The sequence below is a fragment of the Corythoichthys intestinalis genome, chromosome 6 (genome assembly GCF_030265065.1).
Source record: "Corythoichthys intestinalis isolate RoL2023-P3 chromosome 6, ASM3026506v1, whole genome shotgun sequence".
Lineage (NCBI taxonomy): Eukaryota > Metazoa > Chordata > Actinopteri > Syngnathiformes > Syngnathidae > Corythoichthys > Corythoichthys intestinalis.
The window spans coordinates 55,254,573-55,279,155 of NC_080400.1; the positions used below are offsets into that span (position 1 = coordinate 55,254,573).

At 38.5% G+C, this 24,583-nt stretch overlaps 1 protein-coding gene and 1 long non-coding RNA gene across 4 annotated transcripts in view; both read right to left on the bottom strand.

Moving 5' to 3' along the window:
- LOC130917198 (E3 ISG15--protein ligase HERC5-like) overlaps positions 1-24,583 on the bottom strand; it is a 168,089-nt gene that overhangs the window by 137,772 nt on the left and 5,734 nt on the right. For 2 of the 3 annotated variants that reach the window (XM_057838337.1, XM_057838339.1), the window contains exons 2-4: positions 14,965-15,124; positions 6,494-6,570; positions 1,722-1,949 (exon numbers count right to left, since the gene is read on the bottom strand). In XM_057838337.1, the coding sequence (XP_057694320.1) occupies positions 1,722-1,949; positions 6,494-6,570; positions 14,965-15,124 (465 nt within the window). Of the gene's footprint in view, positions 1-1,721; positions 1,950-6,493; positions 6,571-14,964; positions 15,125-17,185; positions 17,742-24,583 lie in introns of those variants that run through there. The other variant, XM_057838338.1, reaches the window with a different exon arrangement.
- On the bottom strand, positions 9,599-11,884 carry LOC130917200 (uncharacterized). Its single transcript, XR_009063432.1, has 3 exons — positions 11,416-11,884; positions 11,300-11,350; positions 9,599-10,915 (listed from the first exon to the last, which is right to left on the bottom strand). It is a non-coding gene; the product is annotated as an uncharacterized LOC130917200 (long non-coding RNA).

A 24,583-nucleotide genomic window follows, 5' to 3' on the forward strand; every position in this document is an offset into this window, starting at 1 on the left:
TGGTGTACAAAAGTTACTCCAGATGCAAAACGTGTAAAACCAGGATTACGTACAGCGGTAACACAACAAACATGTAAATAGTACAGAAATCTGTGAAGACAAAGTATATTGGTTAAATACAGTCTTATTTCTAAAGGCACTTTTTTATTTCTAGAAAATGTGGAATTCATTCCACCAGTATACATTTTGTTGTATTGTTGAGAGAAATAAGTACTGCTTTTGAAACAGCTAATTTTTTTGCACCTTCTTGTGAAAAAGAGCAGCTTAAGGGAAGCTGTGTTGTATAGGCATGTTGAGAAATAAGTGCTGCTTTTAAAATCGTTAATGTTTTTGCACTTTCTTGTGAAAAAAAAAGCAGCTTAAGGGCAGCTTTTTGTTGTATAGGCATGTTTCCATCATTCTTGTTGACTCATTAGGACATTTTAAATAAATAATGGACATAAATTTGTTTGGCTACTTTATTAATTAATAAATGTATGATGCATCGATAATCGTGAGCATCGTAAATACCATGATCATCATTCAATCATCGAATCAATGGGGTTGGGACCATCATTTGTATTGCATTGAATGAGGTGTGTTCAAACCTTTGGCTTGTACTGTGTATACATACATCTTGACAGTGTTCATGTTCAATCCTCGGTTCAAGCTCGGTTGTTGTTGAAGCTTTTGAAAGCTTAGCTTTAAAGAAATTCTAATAAATATAACAGCCTTGTCATAACACCTGTTCAAACCAGTTTTCAGTCCACATTCAAACTATGAGCACACAATTAGTAAATCAAATACATGACAAAGAGCGTACAATAATGCTATAAAGTAAACCAAGACATATTTGCTTACAAAAACATAACTCAATGGCTGCACGATAACACCAAGGGAAATAAGGTCCAAATTGATGAGTTAATTATTAAGATGTTTATTAAATATTTGCTCAAATAAATTATTGCTTAAAGATAAAGATATGTTTGGCTCTCAATAAAACTGCCTTGTCATAACAGCGGTTAAAACCGGCCTTCATTCCACAGGCCAACCTTGGGCCAAGGCACTGACTTTAAGAAATCAAACTGCCACATTTAATCTGTTTTTAAATGCATATTGCTAAATGGAAATGTTTTGACACACGTACTAATTCCACGCTTTAGTCATGCTAACTTAAAAAAATAGACATAACTTAAATTCTTTTTTAAAACAAAACAATATTAAGTTGTATGAACTTGGAATTAACCTTTTGCAAACTCCATCCCCAGAACGACCATTGACCCTGCAAATGTTGTTAAGTGAGCAGGATCCGACAAACTCTTTATTCTCCCATTGATTATTTTGATTGTAACTGTAAGCGTTACCTGACTGCCAATAGCCATACAATTAGTCATACAACTTCACGAAAGCTCTGGAAAGGATCAACAATGCCCAAACTGGTGAAACGGTGTATTTAAATATCTAAATCGGACATGAGGTACCCAAAGAGTTTATCTGGGATAGTGCTGTTCTTTCACTTCCCACAGCCAAATTAACGCAACTCTGCCTGTGCCTTCAATGGCTATAACTGTGTGGACTGCCTCATTCCAAGGTAAATGTCCCAAACATAAACAGGAACACTTGCATACATGTGTTCTAAAGTAACACCAATTTAGTGTTTGCTCTCTATGGGTGCAATTTTGTTTTTTTAATTATTATAATTGTTATGAGATGTAATTCATCAGGTAATGTGAAGTGTTCACCTTTGTCATCAATCCTGTTAACGCCCAGTTGACCATGTTCATTGGCCCCACAGCAGTACACCAGGCCTGACAAGGTGAGGAATAGCACATGAGCCGCTCCGGCAGAAATTTGAGTTACTGGGATGCCATTGAGTGCGTGCACGTGGTGAGGTGTATACTGCAGAGTAATCTGTCTCCCCAAACCCAGTTGACCATGACTGTTTGAACCCCATGAGTACACGTCACCTCCTGTAGAGTGAAAAAACAAATGCAGTATCTAAACTGTGGACTGAGAATCTCAAGTACACGATACAATACAATTTGTATAATAGTGGAACAACTATTCATTATCATGAAATAATTATTGTGTAAACAAGTTTGCCACTGAAAAATATCTAACTGTACTAATTATTTTACAAACTTTGTTAACTCTCCATACTTTCAAATCAACTATATGTGCTGGTTTGTGCTGTACAACTTTCATTTGTGCAGCTATCATTTTTGGGATATTAATTTCGAGGGATGACGTCACGCAGTGCACCCCATCTAATGCGGAACGGAACTACAATGGTGCAATTCGTTTGTGCTTGTTTGTGCTGCTATCGTTTTATATATATTGAGTTATTAACTTCAAGGGATGACGTCGATTGTAGCCCCGTCGTCGCAGCTGACGGAGCGTACTCCTCAATGGCAGAGGGCTCCCATCAACTAGCGCCAACGTAGCACAAACGAATGGCAACTCCTCCTGTCCATTTTGAGGTAAATGGGGGGTGAGTGATAACGTCACTCACAGCCCCCCCGCCCCCCACATTTACTGTTATTGGGACATCCCTCTGTTATTGAGAAAGTTGGTACGCTGCATCAGCCGCGGGAGTTGGATATGGAAACGGTGTGATTGACGTCATCACTCAAATTTAATATTTCAATGTTTAGAAAACAACAGCCGCACAAACAAAGCGTTAACGATTGCAGGCATGCAAACTGGTTAGGGGTGAAAAAGGTGGCAAAGTAACATGGACACACGGCATGTGCGGAAAAGTGCATTTCATAGTGCAACCAGAGACATCTCGAATTAAACACAGTACATAATAATTTAACATACTATACAAGTCTAAATCTCTCATCCTGAAATCAGAACATATAAGACGCATTAAGTAGCAAATTATACAAAATCTAAATTATAAAATATACAGTATGTCCCATTTGCATTAAGCAGAGAACAGCTGTACAGCATAAAATATGAATTTACAGGTACAGTATAAATTCCATTCACTTACCTATTATGTGATGGATGGATGGATGGATGGATGGATGGATGGATGGATGGATGGATGGATGGATGGATGGATGGATGGATAGATAGATAGATAGATAGATAGATAGATAGATAGATAGATAGATAGATAGATAGATAGATAGATAGATAGATAGATAGATAGATAGATAGATAGATAGATAGATAGATAGATAGATAGATAAAAAATTACAAGTCTTCAAAAGCATTAACTGTAGTGATCATAACTTTTTTTACATTCAACCAAAGCAATTAGTCCCATGGTCTTTAACTTCGATTGATAGGGCATCATACTGGATAAACAGACGTACACCTGTAGGCTGTTTTATAAACGAGGGCGTGTACGAACAGTGCGGGAATGGGGGTACTTTCAAATGCGACCTGTAGCGGAGCTCTCTGGTTTGATAAACTCTCGATGGCTAAACAAATGAAACGACCTCCACAACAAGGCAAAACTCTTCCCTTTCTGTAATTATCGGAGAGTATAGAGGGGCCTTAAATAACTCGTTGTCAAAAATAACTGGTGACCATTCAGAACTTTACTAACAAAGCCCTGAACACTAGTTCATCACTCTAGTTACTTCATTGCTCATGATTTATTTTTTTTATCGTTAACAAGCGCTTTACAAAGGGGCCTTAAATAACTCGTCACAACGCCAACTGGCGACAATTCAGATCCCAACTGACGTTCGCTAACTTTACTAGCAAAGCCCTGTGTGAAAGGCGCTAGTTAGAGCTACCTTGAGCAACTGCGTTCTACGAGGCGGTGAAATATCGAGGACTATCTGAAGTCAGTTATTAAGAAATTAAGCGAATACTTTTGTTATAGACACCATTAAAAGGGCAGGAATGATCGAACGACACGATTGAATAATTTATGAAGACTATTATAGGCCATCACTCAAACTTTTAGCTTTAAGAAGTTAACAATTTTTGACATTCATCCATTACCTTGCCGCAATTTCCAACGGGTCCGGGCGAGAAGCTGGAATGGAGAGGGGTTCGGCCTCCTCATTGCTGATTGGTGATAACTGTGCTCCCGTCTCTTACCCTTGTCAGTTATTTGTTGTCACGAGAAGAGAGTGGCGGTGATAGGTCTAGGTCATAGGACTAGAGTGTAGTTTTGAGCATGGACTACGGTTTTGAAGTTAACGGTTTCACTAGCTCGTTGACATGCCCTCCCCATTTTTTTCTCTTAGGATGTACGTGATTCAGAAGAATGACGAAAATTTTGCCGAAAGTTGGCAAGTTTACATGCCTGCATCGGATTGACACATTTTTAGCCATTTCTAATCAAAATGGGGGACTCGTTGACCTCAGATTGACCAATAAAAGAATTGTAAATATCTCAAAAACAATTGCAGCACATACGAAACTTTTTACAGCACAAAGAGGCACAAAAGTAGCACAAATGATTGACAACATTTTTATATAAATTTGCGTCTGATGGAGGGCCAACTTCACGGAGGTGTTCAAATGTAGGGCCGAATCTATTATACTTTTCACTTGACAGTAAACACATACATCCTTTACGGAAGATGGAAAATTACAAATTTACAAAGGAATGCAATTGCAATTGATTTTTAACCCTCAAAGCTCACTGTACTTCATTCAATTCAAACAACAAACTAGTGACAGACTCAATACCTTCAAACACAATCAAAATAAACCCATGATATACTGGGTCACATTGAAGTTAAATATACAGTGGTATGAAAAAGTATCTGAACCTTTTGGAATTTCTCACATTTTTGCATAAATTCACCATCAAATGTGATCTGATCTTTGTCAAAATCATACATCATGAAAAAACTGTCTGCTTTAACTAAAACCACCCAAACATTTATAGGGTTTCATATTTTATTGAGGATAGTATGCAAACAATGACAGAAGGGCGAAAATAAGGAGGTGAACCATCACATTTAATATTTTGTGGCCCCCCTTTGGCAGCAATAACGTCAACCAGAGGCACATCGATGAGGAATAATCTTGGCCCATTCTTCTCTACAAAACTTCTGTAGTTCAGTCAGATTCCTGGGATGTCTGGCATGAAACCCTGTCCTTAGGTCATGCCACAGCATCTCAATGGGGTTCAAGTCTGGACTTTGATTTGGCCACTAATGAATGTGTATTTTGTTCTTCTGAAACCATTCTGAAGTTGATTTACTTCTTTGTTTTCTGTGTCTTGTTGCAGCATCCATCTTCTTTTTAGCTTCAACTGTCTGACTGACGGCTTAAGGTTTTCCTGCAAAACATCCTGATAAACTTTGAAGTCATTCTTCCATCAATAATCACATGTTGTCCAGGCCCTGAAGCAGCAAAACAGCCCCAAATCATGATGCTCCCTCCACCATGCTTGACGTTGGGGATGAAGTGTTGATTTTGGTGAGCTGTTCCAGTTTTCCTCCACACGTGACGTTGTGTGTAATTCCCAAACAATTCAACTTTGGTTTCTACAGTCAACAAAATATTTTGCCAAAACTTCTGTGGAGTGTCCAAATGCCTTTTTGCAAAAATTGAATGAGCAACAACGTTTTTTAGACAGCAGTGACTTCAGCAGCAGAGTCCTCCCATGAACACCATTCTTTAGCAGACCCTCTAGGGGTTTTTTTTACGTCTGTGAGTATTCCGTGCTGAACTCTTGGGGTCATCTTTGGTGGACGGCCACTCCTTGGGAGAGAAGCAACAGTGCCAAACTCTCTCCATTTCTAGACAACTTCTCTGACTGTCGAATGATGAACATCCAGACTTTTAGAGATGGTTTTGTATCCTTCTCCAACTTACAAATAAACAAATACAAATAAAAAATCCTTGATCGCAGGTCTTCAGACAGCTCTTTTGACCGAGCCATGATGCACATCAGACAATGCTTCTCTTCAAGACAATTCTTACCAAGTGTGTGTTTTTTAGTGGGCAGGGCAGCTTTAAACCACTCATCAGTGATTGGGCACACACCTGACTTAAATTTTTTGGTAAAAATTGGTTTCAATATCTCTTCAAGTCTCCTTAGACAGAGGATTCACTTGCTTATTTTTCCCCCTGTCATTGTTTGCATGCTATCCTCATTAAAACATGCAAACCTATAAATGTTTGGGTGGTTTTAGTTAAAGCAGACATTGTTTTTACATCTGTGTGATTTTGACAAAGATTAGATCACATTTGATGGTGATTTTATGCAGAAATGTGAGAAATTCCAAAAGGTTCAAATACTTTTCCATACCACTGTATACATGTTAAATAAAACTTAAGGCATTTATGAAAACAATTCAAACATTTTTGCACAATAATCTTCATAATATTGCTATTCTTCTTATGGAATGCAACCTTTTTCAGTATCATTGCTTTACTTACTGGCTGGGAGAAAAATCATATTGCCTCATAATAAAGCAGTTGATGACAATTTCAACTACGGTGTATCACACTCCTTTAAGTGCTAGGTTTTAACACACATTACAATGCGAGCTTATTGTTAGCTCCTTGTGTCAAGTCAATTTCCTACCTTTGGTCAATGCCGAGCAGTGGGAGTTTCCACAAGCAACCTGAATCACTGGGATTGGCGTTGGCATGTGCACTGGACTGCAATCAAAATACAAAAGGGGAAAAGTCACCACAAGCAAATAATTTGGGGAGGTTACAATTTCTACATAACCTTGTTTATAGAATTCGTATTTTATCTATAGGTCAGTTCAAGTCAAATTAACTCCTCGTAGCGGTGTGACAATATATCGAAACGGTGATATATTGCGATGTTTTGGAGGCCAAAAGGTTATCGATATGCTCCCACCAAGAATCAATATGTTGTCTTAAAAGGATGTCACTGTTTAAAAAAAAAAAAAAAAAGGAACCAACAGGTTGCTACCAAAACCTACCATCAGACTCATGTCTACATTAGCTCACTGGCTGTCATTGACGGCGCAGGACATCCAATTCATTTTGACTAAAGTGGATGTCTACACCGTCAATGGCATGAAACCAGAGCATTCACAGCCAGTCTTTTGTGGGCATTTACAGTTACTTCCTGTTTATTTTAGGGCATTTACAGGTTACTTCCTTTTCATTTTGAGTCACTTTCTATTTATTTGGGGACATTCTTGAGTCACTTCCTTTTCAATAGCTCGAAATCAACAGGAAGTTACCTGTAAATGCCCCTAAATCAACAGGAAGTGACACGTAAATCCTCCAAAATTAACTCGTTGCCTGGCACTATTGGCTATAGACGTTCAATCTGGTTGAAGTGGGAGGGATTGCAGCGAATCGTTTATTCGTTGCCACCCTCCCAGTTCAAATCAATTGGACATCTAGAAGTGATAAACTCAATACAATTCACAGAAGGATGAAAAGAGCTTGTTTTTCTGTTTCTTAGTTGTTTTGTAGAATATCTTGGAATGATTTCCTGACCCATGCATCAATAATTGGTGTATCGCCATATCGTGCGATCATCATTATCGTGAGCCCTTGTAACGCAAATCGTATCGTATCATGAGGTACCTACAGGTTCGCACCACTAGTTTCTAGCTAGAACTACAGCACCAACTGATTCGCTCAAATGTATTCATAAATTGAGTTTTGTCAGGAGCAACGGTATGTTGCTAATATTCTAAATTCCTTGCACGATATTAAAAGATAATTGCATGGATAGGGTGTCTTGGCTTCCGGTTTAGACCGGTTTACCGGTTTAGGGCAAATATTGTCCTAATGCAAACAAGCAAGTTAACACCAGCTTACTTGACCAATCCATGGGATCAGCCAGGCCTGTAAACGATGAAACAGTACTTGAACTGGCGGCAAAGAGTAAATGACACATTACAATGCTTTTTTAATCATGGAGGAGAGTTCATATTGCTTATAAAGGAAGTGTAAATCAGCTTGAACACATTTGTAAACATACACATTTAACAGTTAAAACTAATAAAAACGGTTCTTACAAAACTAACAAATTTTGCCAAAAGTAGCCCAAGTTTTATCAACTCGCCCAAAGTATTTTTCTCCCGCCTGTTCAGTCTTTGACAACAGTCAAATTGGGCGGAAACCCACGCAATCTGGCTACACTGTTGCTGATAGAAACACCCAATGATTTATGAATGAAATACCATATTTTCTATGAATTCTATAAAATTTGTAGAATTTTAAATAAAAAAATAGAATAATGGCTCACTATTGTTGTTGACGTCGCAGATGGTGACGTCACATGGCGTACTTCCACGTTGTCAATCTTACTATCTAAGGTAGTGATTTAAATACACCACTAGGTGTCAATGGTGAGTTTTAAATTAATTAGAGATCAAGCCAACGAGTGCTTTTTGTCCCTCGACTGACGCCGTAGCTTCCTGTTTTACTGCGGGTTCATTGTATATTACGTTCATTTCAATGTTGTCTTCACAATGTACAAGCCTCTAAGCATCCTAGTTTGTATATTGTGACTAAATATTGCAATCCAGTGAGCTAAACGAGTTGCTAAAATGTTCAGAGTTTTACCAAAGTCTGAGTAAGTTTTATGTGTATTTTGGATATCTTGATTGTGAATGCCAGTTCTCTTTGTATTGTTGTTTAACCGTGTGAGAATAAGGCCTCATTAATACAAATTGAAGCACTTTTCTTTTTGTGAACATTATTTTTTTGGGAGATAGGAATATTATTTTAGTTGTATTTTTACTATATTATACTTATGTTTGTTGTGAAGGATTTGTCAAAGCTTATGCCAATGTTCAATGAACGCCTGTGTCCACTCGCCTTTCTCTGCCTCTTAGATCTCAATGTGCAACATAAGGCGTCATTATAATCTGTTGGCATTAATACATTTATTCGTTTTAGGTGTCGCTTATTCACCGAGAAGCAACTGGCATGATGATCAACAATCTGGCCATCTGCTTTTACGTGACAAAAATTAAGTAAGATGTCATTAGACGCCATTAGACGTCTCGGTAGAGGCAAACTTTTTCGTGTGATTTGATGCGCGGCCCCGGGCTATCAACAAAAATAATCAAAACTGCTGTGTTTCATCAATGTATACCCTAATCATTTGTAAAGCACACGGAAGCTCTGGATGCTATCTATCTCCATAATAATATCTGAATAAGTGGGATCACATAATAGTTTAGCGTGAAGATCTGCAAACAGTCTTTGACATCACTCTCCTGCTCTCGTCACTAGAGCAGGGGAGTGCTGTCACTAGCGAACTAGTCACATAAACACTACTCGAGTCATCCATTTTGCTGTCCTTCACATTAATGTTCCACTTGGGTTCAAATCGGAAGGGTAGAACCGAGGACAGTTAAAGAGTGACACGGTGGAAGTCCGGCAGCGTGTTCATGTGACGTCACCGCCCTGCGACGTCAACAACAACAATGGCGACCTACTAGTTAAAATAATTTTACAAATTTTATTAAAACGAAAACATTAAGAGGGCTTTTAATATCAATTTACTATAACTTTTCATATACAGCGATACCTCGACATACGATCGCTTCGACACACTTCATCTTTTAAAGGGGAACTGAAGACCTTTCCGGATTTTGGTGTAATTTTATGAATATAAACTTGGGACAAGTTCGTCAAAACAACCATGACATTATCAACACGTAATTGTAAGGATAATTTGCGTTTTTTTTATTTTTTTTGCACTCCGTTAATGGTCCCTTCGTAAACCCGGAAGTGTGACGTAGGCAACAGAAGACTACCCACAGCTAACATAGCAGCAACAACGATGTCAGTGATATTTCCACCAAAGGTAACCATTCAGGATCGCTCTTTCGTGACGCTACCGATGGCAAAGGCTCCCAGGAAAGATGAACTACAATTAATCCCTACATGTTTGAACCTGAGGCGTCAGATGACGGCGATTTACTTGACACAGCAGATGGCGTCATGACGCCAATTGACAGCTTGACACTTCACGAACGGGAGAGTGAGTGGTAAGTCCAGCATCGTGATTTTTTTTATTAGAATGCGATTACATGGTTGTATATTTTTCCATGCTCTACACATAGCTAAAACTGGATATTAGGTAATGGGACAGCGCCTACCGATCTAAATATGGTAAAGCTAGCCCAAATGTGGCTAAATGAATGAAATGTTATTGATATTTCAAAATAAATGACAAAACCATTTTATTTTCCAGGTGTTGCTGTAAACCATCAAGTAATTACCCTTCCAAGAGTATGCCTGTGTCATCAGGAGATCCCAGACGTGAGAGCCAAACTTGCAGAGGCTGAAGCACTGACAGGGGCATGAATTTCATTTAAAAAAATAAAACCATAAATTGTTAACAACACTGACACATTTTGTTGACTGTTTAATGTATTCTATTGTTATATAAAATATTGTAATTATATTACATTCTGAAAAAATATTCAATAGGCCGCAATAATGATACCAGGTTTATGTTGAATCAGCATCAGCTTTCGTTGTCAGATTGTGACACAACATGTTATACCAAGCACACAACGGCACACATCAAAGAGCATAATTTTAGTAAGCAACACAAAGTTAGGATAGCAACGGACTAGCGCAACATTGAAAAATGATAATGGCAGTGGGAAATATGTATTTACTCTTTTCTGTAGCATGAAGTGTTCTCTATACAAAGATAATGCATTATCATTAAAATATGAAGGTAATTTGATTTTTCTTTTAAAAAATGTGTACTGTATATATGACTAGTTTATGATTTCATGTCATCAAAATTTGCTACATTTATTTCTCCTAAATCATCGTCATCTGATGTCGCAGACGGAAGAAATTCAGCATCTGGCAGGCCTCATAGGATCTCTTCAGTCGTCATCGCTGGACACCGCATCACTTCGGTCATCATATGACTCGACCCACTCTCTCTTGATTTTGGGAAACTGGGTGGCAACTGACTTGCAACGCTTTTTTCATCGTGTTGAGGGTTTCCGCCACTTAATTTTTTATGTTTGGCTTCCTGGAGGGAAAAAAAAAATCACAGCAGCATGAAAATATTGGATGAATCCTAATTTTAATTTAATAATAATTTCTTGGTGATCAAATAATAATGCCCCAGTCATACCAGCATCTATTTGATGCTATTGTTCCCTCTTCAAATAGGCAGACCTTGATGTTGAAATATAAAAAACGAGCCAAGGACCTATTTGGTGCTGGGGACATTTGAATTTACATAACACCTATTGATATAGTAATAAAATCTCATGAGTAGACGACATGTCAGCCAACCTATCTACTTATGACAGGCCAACAGCAAAAAAAAAAAAAAAATGTCGCACTTCAACAAACTGGCAGTAGGAGTCCCCCTAGTATATATAAAAAAAGCCATTAATGTTCTACTTACGTCTTTGGAAAACCAAGGTTGCATTGTTGTAGGTTTTCAAAGCTGTCGTGGCTGAAATGATGAAAACAATGAGCCGATTGGGGACCTGTATGCATGCTAACAAAAACGGTCCAAACCTTTGCAGGAGAAGTTTTTTTTTGGACCACTCCTAGAGTCTCGAGTCTTCCTGTGAGTAATTCATATCGCTACACATCGAGATGGCATGACGAATCCCGCGAGTAAAACCCAGAAAATGTTTGCAATATATGGCGAGGATAGCGTGGTGCTATATTTCCGTGTTCAGAGTGGTGGCGAGGCTTCCTGGAAGTTACGTCACGAGGTAGGGGTCGGCAGGACGGCGCGTCCCTCGTTGCTATGGTGTTGCTATGGCCATAACTCAAAAACTACGCGGTCAATTATTATTATTTTTTTTTTAAGTGACTTTTTGAGAGAGCGAATGACGCATTTAATACAATTCAACTGAGTAAAACACTTAAGAGCGAAATCTGAAAACCTCTTCAGTTCCCCTTTAAACATCCGACGTAAAATTTGACTCGCCATTTGCATAGGCGGATCTACTATTCAGGCAAAGTAGACGATCGCCTTAGGCCCCCAACCAGTAGGGGGCCCCCAACCAGCTGCCCTTGCCCCAACGAGCAACGGCTCGTTGGAGCCAGCAGCACCCCCAACTATTCATCATGTATAATTATGTCAGCATACCGAGCAAACAAATAACAAAACAAAAAGAAAGCCATTTGAATGCTGCATTTATATTATCTCTCCCCCCACACACGCACTACAATGGACTGTTCCACGACGACGGACTGAGTATCAGTCACTTCGCTTCATTTAGCGCCGTTTAGCATCGCTTAGCTCCTCTTAGCTGTTCGTTAGCTTCACTTACAGTAGCTCTTCCGCAGTTTTCATGCCACTAAGGTCGCTATTTTTACAGCTCACTTGCTACTTTGCACGTCGGCTATCGTTTATTTCGAACACATGAGCGAACGTGCTCTCCATGAGAGCCAAAGTGCAGTCACTGCAGTGAGGGAGAAGTTGAGAACAGGCTTCTAATGCCTCTTTTAACTTTCTTCCTTTTCTTCACACCGAACATAAACTACACGACAGCACACCCAGTGGTGAAACAATGTAGTACAGTTCTAATCGTCATACAATAACACTCAACAGCTGGTTAACAGCAAAAGCACGTCATGTTCGTCATATAAATAATAATTTCTGGAGTTAATCCCACATACTTCAGAATTAATATTATAATATGCTGAGTAAAGACTACATTATACAGATTCTACACTAAGAATAGTTTTAAAATGACACCCTTCATGACAAATATGATTGGCAATGAATAATTATTATAATTATTATACTACTATTATTTATAGAAGTATAATATAATAATATTGCTAGAATTTTTTTAAAGAATTGCTTTGAATAATGTTGGAAAGGCAAAGTCAGTGTTCTATATCTGTTTACTTTCCATTCTTTTGCACTAGTAAATGCTATCAGCATTTAACCTCATTGTTTGTGATTAATTATTGTTATTAAATGATTATTTGTACTTTAATAAAGAATTTAGGTGTTCCAAAATAGTTTTGTGAATAAGGGTCAACAAAAATTTCATTGCTAAATTAGTAAAAAAAAAAAAAAAAAGAAAATTATTAGATTAGTTGATTAATCGTAAAACTAGGCGGCTTACTAATCAGGAGAAAATTTGTCATTTAGGACAGCCCAAGTGTACCAGAACATATTTCCTCCACACCCTTCTCACCTTTTTAACCCCAGACACACGAAGAGGGCCCCTGGATATGGTCGCCTTAGGCCCCATAATTGCCAAGTCCGCCACTGGCCATTTGTTTTTTACATCCGACGACATGCTCAAAATATGACGATTTATGACAGCGCCGCAGTTTCTTTGTTTTCCTGAAGACTGACACACAGTTGTGGGAGAAATCAACATGGGTTCCAAGAATGTTAGCACAGGGGGCGAAAAAAGGTAATTCTTACTATTGAAATGAAGGAAATGATTGGTGGCTTGTTGGGCGCGTCCGTGAACTGGCTTGACAATACGGCCGTAAAATGTCTAGAATCTCAACGGTCTTCCGTTTGCCAGTCAATATAAAAGGTGATCATTATTTTTGTGGTAACATCGCCAAAAAATTGCCTGCTTCGTCAGGTTTTTAATCATTTAATTCAGAACTTGTGCGACACAACATGCCTACTGTCTGCCCCAGCTGAACAAAGTGAAAGTAAAAAGTCCTCCTTCACTCTGTCAAGTCAGCCACGCAGTGCATTCAGGTACACCACGCAAAACACATCCGCTACATTAGAACCCGATCTGTTACATTATTGCAGTTATTATTATTACTATTATTATAATATTATTCCAATTGTATTCATAATTTATTTGTTTTGCTCTGTGTAATTGCCATTTGTAATAGTACCAGCACCATTTATTAAGGATTTAATGCAGGTTTTGAGGCTGTGAAACGAACTAATGGGATTATAATGTATTCCTATGGGAAAATCCTGCTCGACATACGACCATTTCGACTTACAAACAAGGTCCTGTAACGAATTAACTTCTTTGTAGAGGTACCACTGTATAGGGCGCATCACATTATAAGGCACAGTGGTAGTAGTGGTTTGGGTGGTCATTATGCATCCACTAGATGGAGCTATGCTAAAGGGAATGTCATGTCAGGATTAACCAATATTGATCCATATACAGTGGCATTGACACACGATCTTTTCGACATCCGACGTAAAATTTGACTCACCATTTGTTTCAATATCCGACAAAATGCTTGAAATACGACGACTTATGACAGCGCCGCAGTTTCTTTGTTTTGCCGGGAGACGGACGCACGGCGGATTTTCTTATGAAAGAAATCAACATGGGTTCCAACAATGTTAGCGCAGGTGTTGAAAAAAAGGAAAAAGGTTAGGCTTTACCACTGAAATGAAGATAGAAATGATAGAAAAATATGAGCGTGGTGTGCACATCCATGAAGTGGCTCGACAATACTCCTCCTCCGGCCTCCGTTCGCCAGTCTTTATAAGCTAAGGCAACAATTATTATTGTGGTACCATCGCCAAAGAGATCGCCAGCTTCGTCAGGTGTTTAATCATTTATTTCAGAACTTGTGCAACACAACACCCCTACTGTCTGCCACAGTTGACTACCTCAACGACAGAACGTTAAAAGAGAAAGTAAATTCTCAACTGCACCTTTCTAACTCTGTGACGTCAGCTACACTGTGCATTCATGTACAGCACGCAAAACACGTCCACCACATTAGAACCCGATTCATTACATTATTACAAAATGAATGAATGAATGAATGATTTTTATTTACAATTTATTTGTTTTGCTATGTGTAATTGCTATTTGTCTAATAATACCAGCAGTATTTATTAAGAATTTAGTGTAGGTTTTTGGGCTGTGGAACGAATTAATGGAAATATAATGTATTTATAATGTATTCTTATTGGAAAATCCTGCATAAGGCGCACCAGATTACGCATTGAGAAAATGGAAGGCATTCAAGTGTGCCTTATTGTGCGGAAAATATGGTAATTGAAATTGTCAGGGGTGCCCAAACCTTGTCATACAGCTGTAAATGTTGGGTCTTTCAACTTTTGTACAAATAATAGCAAGATCGGGCTCTTACCTCGCACTTTGAGTATGGTAAGCCGTACCGGGCAATAACCCAAGTACTCCATCCTTGGAATCACCCCCCCAGGAGTAGACTTGTCCAGATGAAGACAGGGCCAGAGAATGGTCCTGACCACAAGCCACGCTCACCACCTCAGCCAGGCCCTCCACACGGCCTTACCAGAAGGACAAAAAAGGTAAAGACATACAGTATTTGTGTTCGCCTACATCTTTGAAAAGGTTGTTGTGGAGGTCCTACAAGTTTATTTTTCATTGACGAGACCAAGTTCACTTGCGTCCTGGAAAGTCCCATGATGAATTCATAGAAAACATAGTTTGACTCAACCACGCAGCTTGCAGGTGCTGGCAGTGCGGTACTTACCGTAAAAGTAAATGTGGTGGACAAAATAAGTCGCTTAAAATCTCAACCCAGATTTCATAAACGATAAATTCTCCAGACCTCAATTGCATTTGTTTCCCATATCAAGACTTCGTTTTGGAATCATTATCATTGAAATTTAATGTTAAAGAATGGCATGAGGAACATTCTAATGAAGTTGGGCATCTTGTATGGCCGGCACAATCCCCTAAACTCAACATTATTGAAATTCAATTAAGGTGTTGATTTCCACCGCTATCGTCTCTAAAAGAGGGTATTCTAACTGAAGAATGGCTTAAAATTACTTTGGAAATTATTCACAAGTTTTTGAATCAATACCTCGGAGAATAGCGAACCGCACGAATGCTATTTTTAGACCGCAAGGCTGTGTGACGTCACCATCGTAAACCGGAAGGGGGTCAACATAGAAGCGCCCTCGCATATACAGTAACCCATGTTAGGACTGCTTGTTTTCTGCCGGTATTCTTTCTAAATAGAACATGCCGAGTAAACATTGCTGCTATGGAACTTGTAGAAACGACTCAAGACATTACGACATATGAAGGATGTTTTCTCCATATGTTACCCGAAGACCAAAACTCAGAGGAAAAAATGTGAACACTGGCTTAACTTGTGCGGACGTCCAAAGACCAGTTTAATGCCAGTAAGGTGAAGCCATTCACCTTCATATGCAGTAAACATTTTGTTGGGGTCCATAGTCCTACAGATGACAATGCTGATCCATTGCCTACCACAGCCTGCCCTGAAGAGGTGAGGCTTTTTGATATTTTTACTTATTTTTTAGTGTGGCATTTTGCCGTGCTGCTTGTCTGACAATGAATGACCTGCAAAAGATTAAAATGGTATCTGACTGCCACTGTTGTTATCGTTCTGTTGTAAAAAAAAAAAACAAAAAAACAAACTTCAATAAGGGGGAAGTGTAAATAAATTATCGAATTAAGATTTATTATCAATGAAAAAATTTTAAGTGTTCGTTGGCGATCACTGATTAGCATTTGCTATCGCTACACAAAAATAGCAATGTAAATTACCCGTAAAAATGGTCAGAGACGTAAGACTTTTAGAGGATATAATGCATAAGAAAGTCAAGTCATATGGTGGTAAAGGATAGCTTGTTGAAACAGGAGAATGTCATTGTCAATTGCGTAAGGCAATGCAAACAAGAAAAAGAAACAAAAAAATAAAATAAAAAAGCTACCTCTGGATCAGGTTGGTTTTCAGCCCTCGACACTCAAGCCATGTCTTTAACTGAACATTTGTATGTTCTTCCACATCTTTACTAGTGAATTTGGCACCAGGGACATCATTTTCGGACAGAATTGGTAGGTTTAGCTCAGTAAACATCTCTTTCGTACATTATTTAGTAGCATGAGGGTCAAACACAAGCTTTACCCCCCCCAGCAACAGTTGCTAACGTCATGATTATTAATGAGCAAAAGAAGTGTTTCGTGTGGTACGCTATTGAGGCTGTAATTACAGCAAAAGGCAGACTCACACCATGTTATTTTTTTGTTGATTTTTTAAGGTGTTTCCATTATTTTGTCAAACCTATACGCATATTAAATTTTTTGTATCAGGAAAAAATACTTTTAACTTGTTAAGTCAATTTTAAAGCAAGTACCTTGTTCTTTTACTTGAGTATTTTTTTTTCTTTTAGATACTTAGCAATTTTTTGTAGCTGTATCTGTACTTCTACTTCAGTTAAAAAAAAAAGTGAGTACTTCATTCACCACCACTGTCAGACAAAATACAAAATAAGGAAACATATCTATAATAAACATTGTAAAATGTTAGCATTTCTACATTGAGGCTGATGAAAAAAAGACAATGTACTAACCATTTTAGCCTGCTATAAAACATTGGCAGCCTTCTTCAAAACATAAACTTGCGGTTAAAAGGTGACACTTCAAACATGAAAATCGCCTCTTTAAAAAAAAAAAATTACTGACACCACATGCATGAAAATTGAAAGAAAAGTGGACTTTTTTTTTTCCTGAGTGTAAAGCTTACAGTTAGCGGCTTAGCGAATGTAATTCCGGTGAACATTTCAAAATAAAAGCACATCATATTCAACATGTAAATAAAGATTTCTGGATTTGATCTCACATACTTTACATTCTACACAAGGAATACCTTTAAAATGACACCCATTGTGAAAAATCTGATTGGCAATGAGTAATTTAGCTTCAAATTTGCTGACATACACACTATGCAGGACAAGAGGAGTCTTTTTGGATAAAATACAACACTTTTGATGGGCTATGAATTGGCAGAGAACAAAAATAGCGTTAGGTTTATCACCTATTTCATATTCTGCACTTAGCTAGCTTTCAAACGACTCGTTTTTGTGTTTTTTTTTTTTTTTTAGAATATTTATTATTTTTAATGTAGTTTATTTCATTTAAGAATAATAGGAGAAAATGGATGGATGCATATTTTGAATGGATAATTTTGCAGGATGTATTGTTGTCACTACATTAGTGGTTAAATTCGTTTTTTAAAAATTTACAATAATATCGGCAATGATTTATGCGAATATATTGGCTACTAATTTTTTTCAGGCAACAGGCCTACTTTCAAGTATTAGTCTTTTTTTATGTGTTCTAAGAACAAGTAAATAATTACAAACTGCATGTTTTAGTATTTGTACAGTATTTGGATTATTTAAATTTGATAGCTTGGGTGTAAAATGTCCTCCAAGTCTTAATGACCTATATACTGAATACGAACTATATTGTTGATATTATATACCGAATTTTCAAAATGAAAAGTACTAGATACATATTCAAGAAATACTTAAAACACACTGAATAATCGGTTTCAAAACTTTATTCTTGAAATGTAACCCCCTTAGTTATCGATAGGTACAAGGAAAGAGCATTTATTTTAGATGAATTCTCTGCCACCTAGTGGTGAACATTGCACACAACAAAATTGTATATCAAAACAAAAAATACAAAATCCTATTTTTCTCAGTTTTAAGTGTACAAATGTAAATTTTAAACTGTGGTAATGATTATAAAACAGCTAAATACATACTAAATATCCCTTTCAAAAAATAAAAAGCTCATACAAAACGACATCTCAGATTTCACTAGGCGGAGGAAAATACTCTCGAATATAATCACTAAACCTGAGTTGTAACACAAGGCGCAAGTGAAATTATTTTCAAAGGATTCTTATCCCTTGTGCAAAAGTAAGGATATATTTTGTTACCAGACAAATGCGGCTCAAATGAAATGTCCGCCTTGTCTAATTCAGTGTTTGTCAGTGATTCAGAGAGTGAAAATGATCCTTTATTTGTGTCCACATGTAATCGAATCCTTTCCAGTGCCACTGGCGGATTCCAAGGGTCACCAAACTTGACGTAATTATCATTATATAATCCAAATATCCACGAGGACATCCTACCTGGCCAACAAGCGTCCCCCCACTTAACCCCCAGCTCCCAGTAAGTGTTGTCTCCCACCTCAACATCCCACACGTGTATTCCCGAGGCCAAAGCAGAACCTAACACACCACACTCATATATAAACCTCTCTGGATTCTATGGACGCTCCTGTCCTTGGTTATACCTCACGGTGGTCAGATCTACAGACAGACTTAGGGCTTCATCCGCCGTGTTTGGGTCCAGAATCACAGGACTATAGGTGACCGTCTCCTTCATTCGTTCCCACACGGTGAATTTGAGGTTGCCCACATGTGTGACTTCATCCAGCAGAGCTCCCGGGTGCAGCTCGGGCACAGTGGGCAATTCTTGGATTCTGCTCATTGTAGCCTGGTAGTTTTTCATGAAGGAAAAGTGATCGGACGTCAGCTGTTCCTCTGTGCTTCTGATCACGGCAGAGAGCATGGACATGTCTCTGCTGAGAGCTGCAATCTTCTCTTCCATCATCTGACTCTTCTTCTGTGCTTCCTCCCTCACCGCAGACAATTTGGCCTCCTCTTCAACCTGCAGGAAGCGCCGAAGCTCCTCAAAATCCTTTTTAATCTTGCTTTCAACCTGCTCCCTCTGGATATTGACGTACTCTGAAAGTTCAACGCAGTTGTATCTAAACTCGTCAAAATCTTCCTGCCTTATCTTTGCACGCTGCAGGGCTCTCTGGAAATTCAATCTGTGATCACCTTTCGCGACTTCATCGAGAGGAAGGATCTTGTGGCCGGCGTGGATTTCTGCATTTCTGCAGACGAGGCACACGAGCTCCTGGTGTTCTAAACAATAGAGTGTTAATTTTTCCGCGTGCAAGGTGCAGGTGTCCTCGGACATCATGGAGACTTGCAAAAATGCCACACACACACACTGAACAGTGGATCTTTTGAACTAAACACTGTTCTTTTTTCTCCCACTACTGCTTCAAGCACGCACAACAGAAACTATGACTACACAGAAGCATTACGGGATCTTTAAACAAGTCGAAACAGGTCAAACATTGGAGATTGTTCTCAACTCTTCCAGTCCTGGTCCTCGTGAAGAAACAGTGCAGTCTACGAGTTTAAATGTTCACTTTTCGGTGATTCGCAGGAATGGTCAGAGAAATGTGCACTTCCTGGTTAGGGTGGGGTGAGTCTTCAGCGGCTTGCCACACCCCAGTTAGATGCAGTAAAAACCATGCAGGAATCTGTGATCACACAAAAGCATTATTAATTACTTTCACACGGGAAAAACAAAAATTATTCCAAAATTAAAAGAAAAGCGTCCCGAAGGCCAAAATAAGAAACCATGGGCGTCACCAGACATAGTTCACTGGGACATGTGCCCCCACTATTGATCTGCAGTATAAATGTCACTGGTTAAAAAAAATAATAATAATAATAAAATAAAATACTTTGGAGTTTTAAGTTTACATAGAATAATCTACAAAATGCGGCCATTTAATATGACCATATTACTCCATTCACTCCATGGACACAATCTGCACACGGCTCCTTAATATGTTAATTTATGCACGTAACTTTGGCTGTGATACTCCTTCTTACATTTAAGACCATTAATGGGTTGGGGCCATCTTATCTCACCGATGCTCTGGTTCCATACCGCCCCAACAGAACACTCCGATCTCAGAATGCAGGTCTACTGGTAGTTCCCAGGGTTTCTAAAAGTACTGTCGGAGCTAGAGCCTTTAGCCACCAAGCCCGTTTTATGGAATCAGCTTCCAGCTAGTATTAAAGAAGCCGAGACAGTCTGCACATTTAAGATTAGATTAAAAACGTTCCTATTCGACAAAGCTCATGGTTAGGCTAGCTGAAGTCGGAGTAGACTCACAGTTTAGTCTAAGCTGCACTAGAAGCTATAATGCTGGGGGAAGTACAGCCGCTGAGTTCTATCTCCTTTTCTTACTCTACCTACCACTTGTCTTACTTTATTTCTATTTTCCAATGTTAATATCTAGTTGTCTAGTCTCTTCATCACTAGTCACCCGGTGTCCCCTTTCCCCCCTCCCCTCTGGGGAGGGGCTATTTTTCAGCTGCAGCCTCCTGACTGGCTGGATAGGCGTACTCGCTGCTTCCCCCGTCTCATCTGGCTAGATGGACCTCTTCTTGCTCCTTTATTCCACTGTATTTTTACGGACTGTAACTTCGCCTGCTAATTCCCACTAGCAGTTCTGGGGTTCCTGTCTATCCGTCCTGGGAGTGGATCTCTCCTGACTGTGGTACTCCCCGAGGGTTCTCATTTTTCTCCCAATTGACTCTGGAGTTTTTGGAGTTTTTCCTTGCCGGCATGGAGGGTCTTAAGGATAGGGGATACCCAGGATTGAACTGTATCTATTCATTTTTGTTGCTTCATTTCTGTAAAGCCCTTTGAGACATTGTTGTTGTGATTTAGGGCTATACAAATAAAATTGAATTGAATTGAATAGGCATATGAGTCGATACTTTTGCGAAGCACTTTTGGGAGATATGCTGCGTTCATGTGTGTCGGGAGATCTGAGTTCCCAAGTTGGAAAATCGTTCTGATGTGTTGTAGAGTCATGGTTGCTAGAAAGAAGTCCTCTATTTTAATGCTCCAGCGGTACATCACAAGTTGAGTGACTGGCGCTTTTTTTAGACGCCATGTAATAGAGAATCATTTTTATTTGATTACTCCAACAAAACATGAATGCAGCATCAATATTATTGTGATTGTGTCAAACTGCCAAACATACAGTCGACGGTGAAAATGATCCCTACTTTACAGGTTAGCACCAGATAAACTGCCCATCATTGTTGTTCGTTTTTACCATCCTGTTGATGTTTGTTTGGTCGCCTATTTCTATGAATTGAAATGGTTCAACTTTACTCTTTATATATAAGGCAGCTAACTACGGTAAATTACATACCTGTCAACCCGAGGCCGTCGGCAATCTTACAAATAGTGACGAATGCCCTTACAAATTGATGACTAATCTTACAACCTTTTATCTACAGTAGCATGCAATATGAAACAAAAATAAAACTCAATTTTTAAAATAATATGAACTTATCGGTAATATTGTCACATATAACCTGGTGCAATCAAAGAATAATCAATATCTTAAGCTACATCATGATTACTAAAATTTAACAGTGACTTTTGTTATAATTGCATGTAACACATTTGGCAATTTCTATCATGTCTTTTGATGGCTGCACTTCAGCTCGCAATTTGGTTTTACTTGAAGGTTGTTCGTTAGTGTGTCCAATTAATAATTAAAAAGGTAAATTGATAAAATTTAACTTACCGATGCTATCTTTAAGTCAGGGAACATTTCTTCTGCTAATTCTGAGAAGTGATCAGCAATAGTTGCAGGCAAATTGTGTTCGGCAACAAATTGGCAGAATAAAATCTCCGCTTTCGTTACTTTTTATTCTGCAGACTGCCTCTTTATGGCCAGTGTAATTAATCTTACTTTAAAAAAGTAATTAATTAGAGTTACAAATTACTTCTCCCAAAAAGTAATTGAGTTAGAAACTCAGTTACCTGAATGTAAGAGTAAAAAGTTCACAAAGTAACTGGTGTTACCTTTCATGTTTTCTTTTTCATTTTTTCCACAAAAAAAAAAAAAACAAAAAAAAAACAAAAAAACATAGTAACCTTTGCTATGTTTGGAGGTCATTTAATATTGTGAATCAACTGTTAAAGTTGTTAAAATTGCTCCCGTTTTTGCATTAGTTCCCTCCTGTCTACTTTCGACAAGTGAAAGTTTTAAAACTGTTTCATCATTTAAAGATGGATTCAAGTCAAGATTTTGCCGATTTAGGAGTATTTTAGATAAAAAGTTACTTAGGTTCGCTAGGAAGATTAACTACAACTGAGCCTTTCTGAGAAGTCTACTGCTTTAAGATGGCGGTTGTTTACTAACACCGCTGAGTCTGTCATAGAATTAACTTACATGTATATGTATAATATGATGAAAACGAACGTTTATTTTTTCCCATCATTCTTGAGGCAAGTTCTAAATCAGGCTAAATAGGACAGCTATACTTTTCGCCAAGATTGTCATCCATTGAATATGGTACAACCGCCGGTGTTGTGCCAAAGTATCCCCTGGGCAGAGCAACTGCGCTTGCACTGATTTGTTTGTTTGTTGATTTGTTTTGGTGATGTTGTTATCTACGAGGTTTGAAAACATGGCCATAAAAAAAAAATAAAAATTTTAAAAAATTCTGTCGTATAACGTAACATACGTGTTGAACGTAAAAAAAAGGCAATGTTTTACTGTTTTACTCGTAGGACGACCTGTAACTGTTATTACTGTAACTCAAGTCCTTTATGGAGTTTCTCCAGTTTAATAAACGGCGCTGTCCAAAATATATAATTGTGTTTTTTTCTGGCTTCAATTGATTGTTTAAGTCGACATATCTCATAACTAATGTGTGTGTGTGTGTGTGTGTGTGTGTGTGTGTGTGTGTGTGTGTGTGTGTGTGTGTGTGTGTGTGTGTGTGTGTGTGTGTGTGTGCGCTCCTGTGGCCAGGGGACACAATTTTTGACAGGGGTAACTACATTGGCAAGACACCGGTGGTGGCTCTGTTGTGCAATTAGCATCTTTATTAGGGTGTATTGAAACTCCGCTCACCATTTTGACACTGGTCTCTAGCTTTTCATGGTCCACATTTTAAATCCTTGGTTCTTGCCCAGTAGTTGTTGTCGCTTTTGAAAGCTTAGGTTTGAAAAAATTACACATGTCCATCTTCTTGTCTCTTCGGTCCTCGAGTGGTTTTGGCTAAGCAAAGCAACTGACTGTCTAAGGTACTAGTCACATGATCGGTTCAAAAAATAATTTTGACCCATTATAAAAAATCTTTTTTGTTCATTTCATTCATTTTGGTTTTTTGTTTTATTACTTTACAATTTTTATAGACAGTATTTTACCGGAAAATTCTTAATTTTAAAATCATATATAGAAAAATCAAGTACATGCGATGACACATTTTCGGCCATTAAGGGGACATGCCCCCCCACCTTAAACTCCGTTTATGGTTGTGAAACACTAATTACGTAACAGTTACAGTGATATACTGTAGCCCCATTTCTGTCCAGACAAAGTAGAGCAGCAGAGTGTAGGAAGAGGTGAAGGAGAGATGGAACTTAGTAGGGAATGGGACGTACTACGTCATTGTTTGGACGCGCCTCCATGCTGGCAATATGATTCACTTCCGGTTCAGCAGACTCAATGCGGATTGTAACGTGTGGTCGTGCTAAGCTAACTCTTTCGGTGTTTTAGAAAGAAAATATGGGTGCTTATTGTTGCGTTACCGGGTGCAACAGCGTCTCCTACGACAAAAAAAGGGGCTAGGAAAAATGGACTCACTTTTCACCGTTTTCCTGCATGGAGGACCAAATATCAGATCACGAAGGTACGACAGATGGCTGGATTGCAGCGGTTCGTCGGAAAAGCATTTCTTATGATCATATTTCTGCTGGAATGAGAGTGTGTTCCTGTCATCTCTACTCTGTAAGTTGAACGATTTATCCACTTTTGGTTTCAATACGTTTTTTGTTTGTTTGTTTTTTTACACCGTTGTGTAAATCTGCCTCGGTAGCAATGCTCGCCTACTACGACTCACCTACCTGTTGTGTTCCTAGGTAAACCTGCTGACAACACATCCTGATTGGTCACCATCTCTCTTCTTGGATCATTTGACAAAGAAAATTTGTTCAATGGAGTGGTTCCATTTGTCCTGTGTCGGACTCAAACAAGCCCCTGCAGCAGACGCCATCTGGGTCTGCCCTTCTTGTTGATGAACTGCGGGCTTTTAACTTGTGAAAATGCAAGGA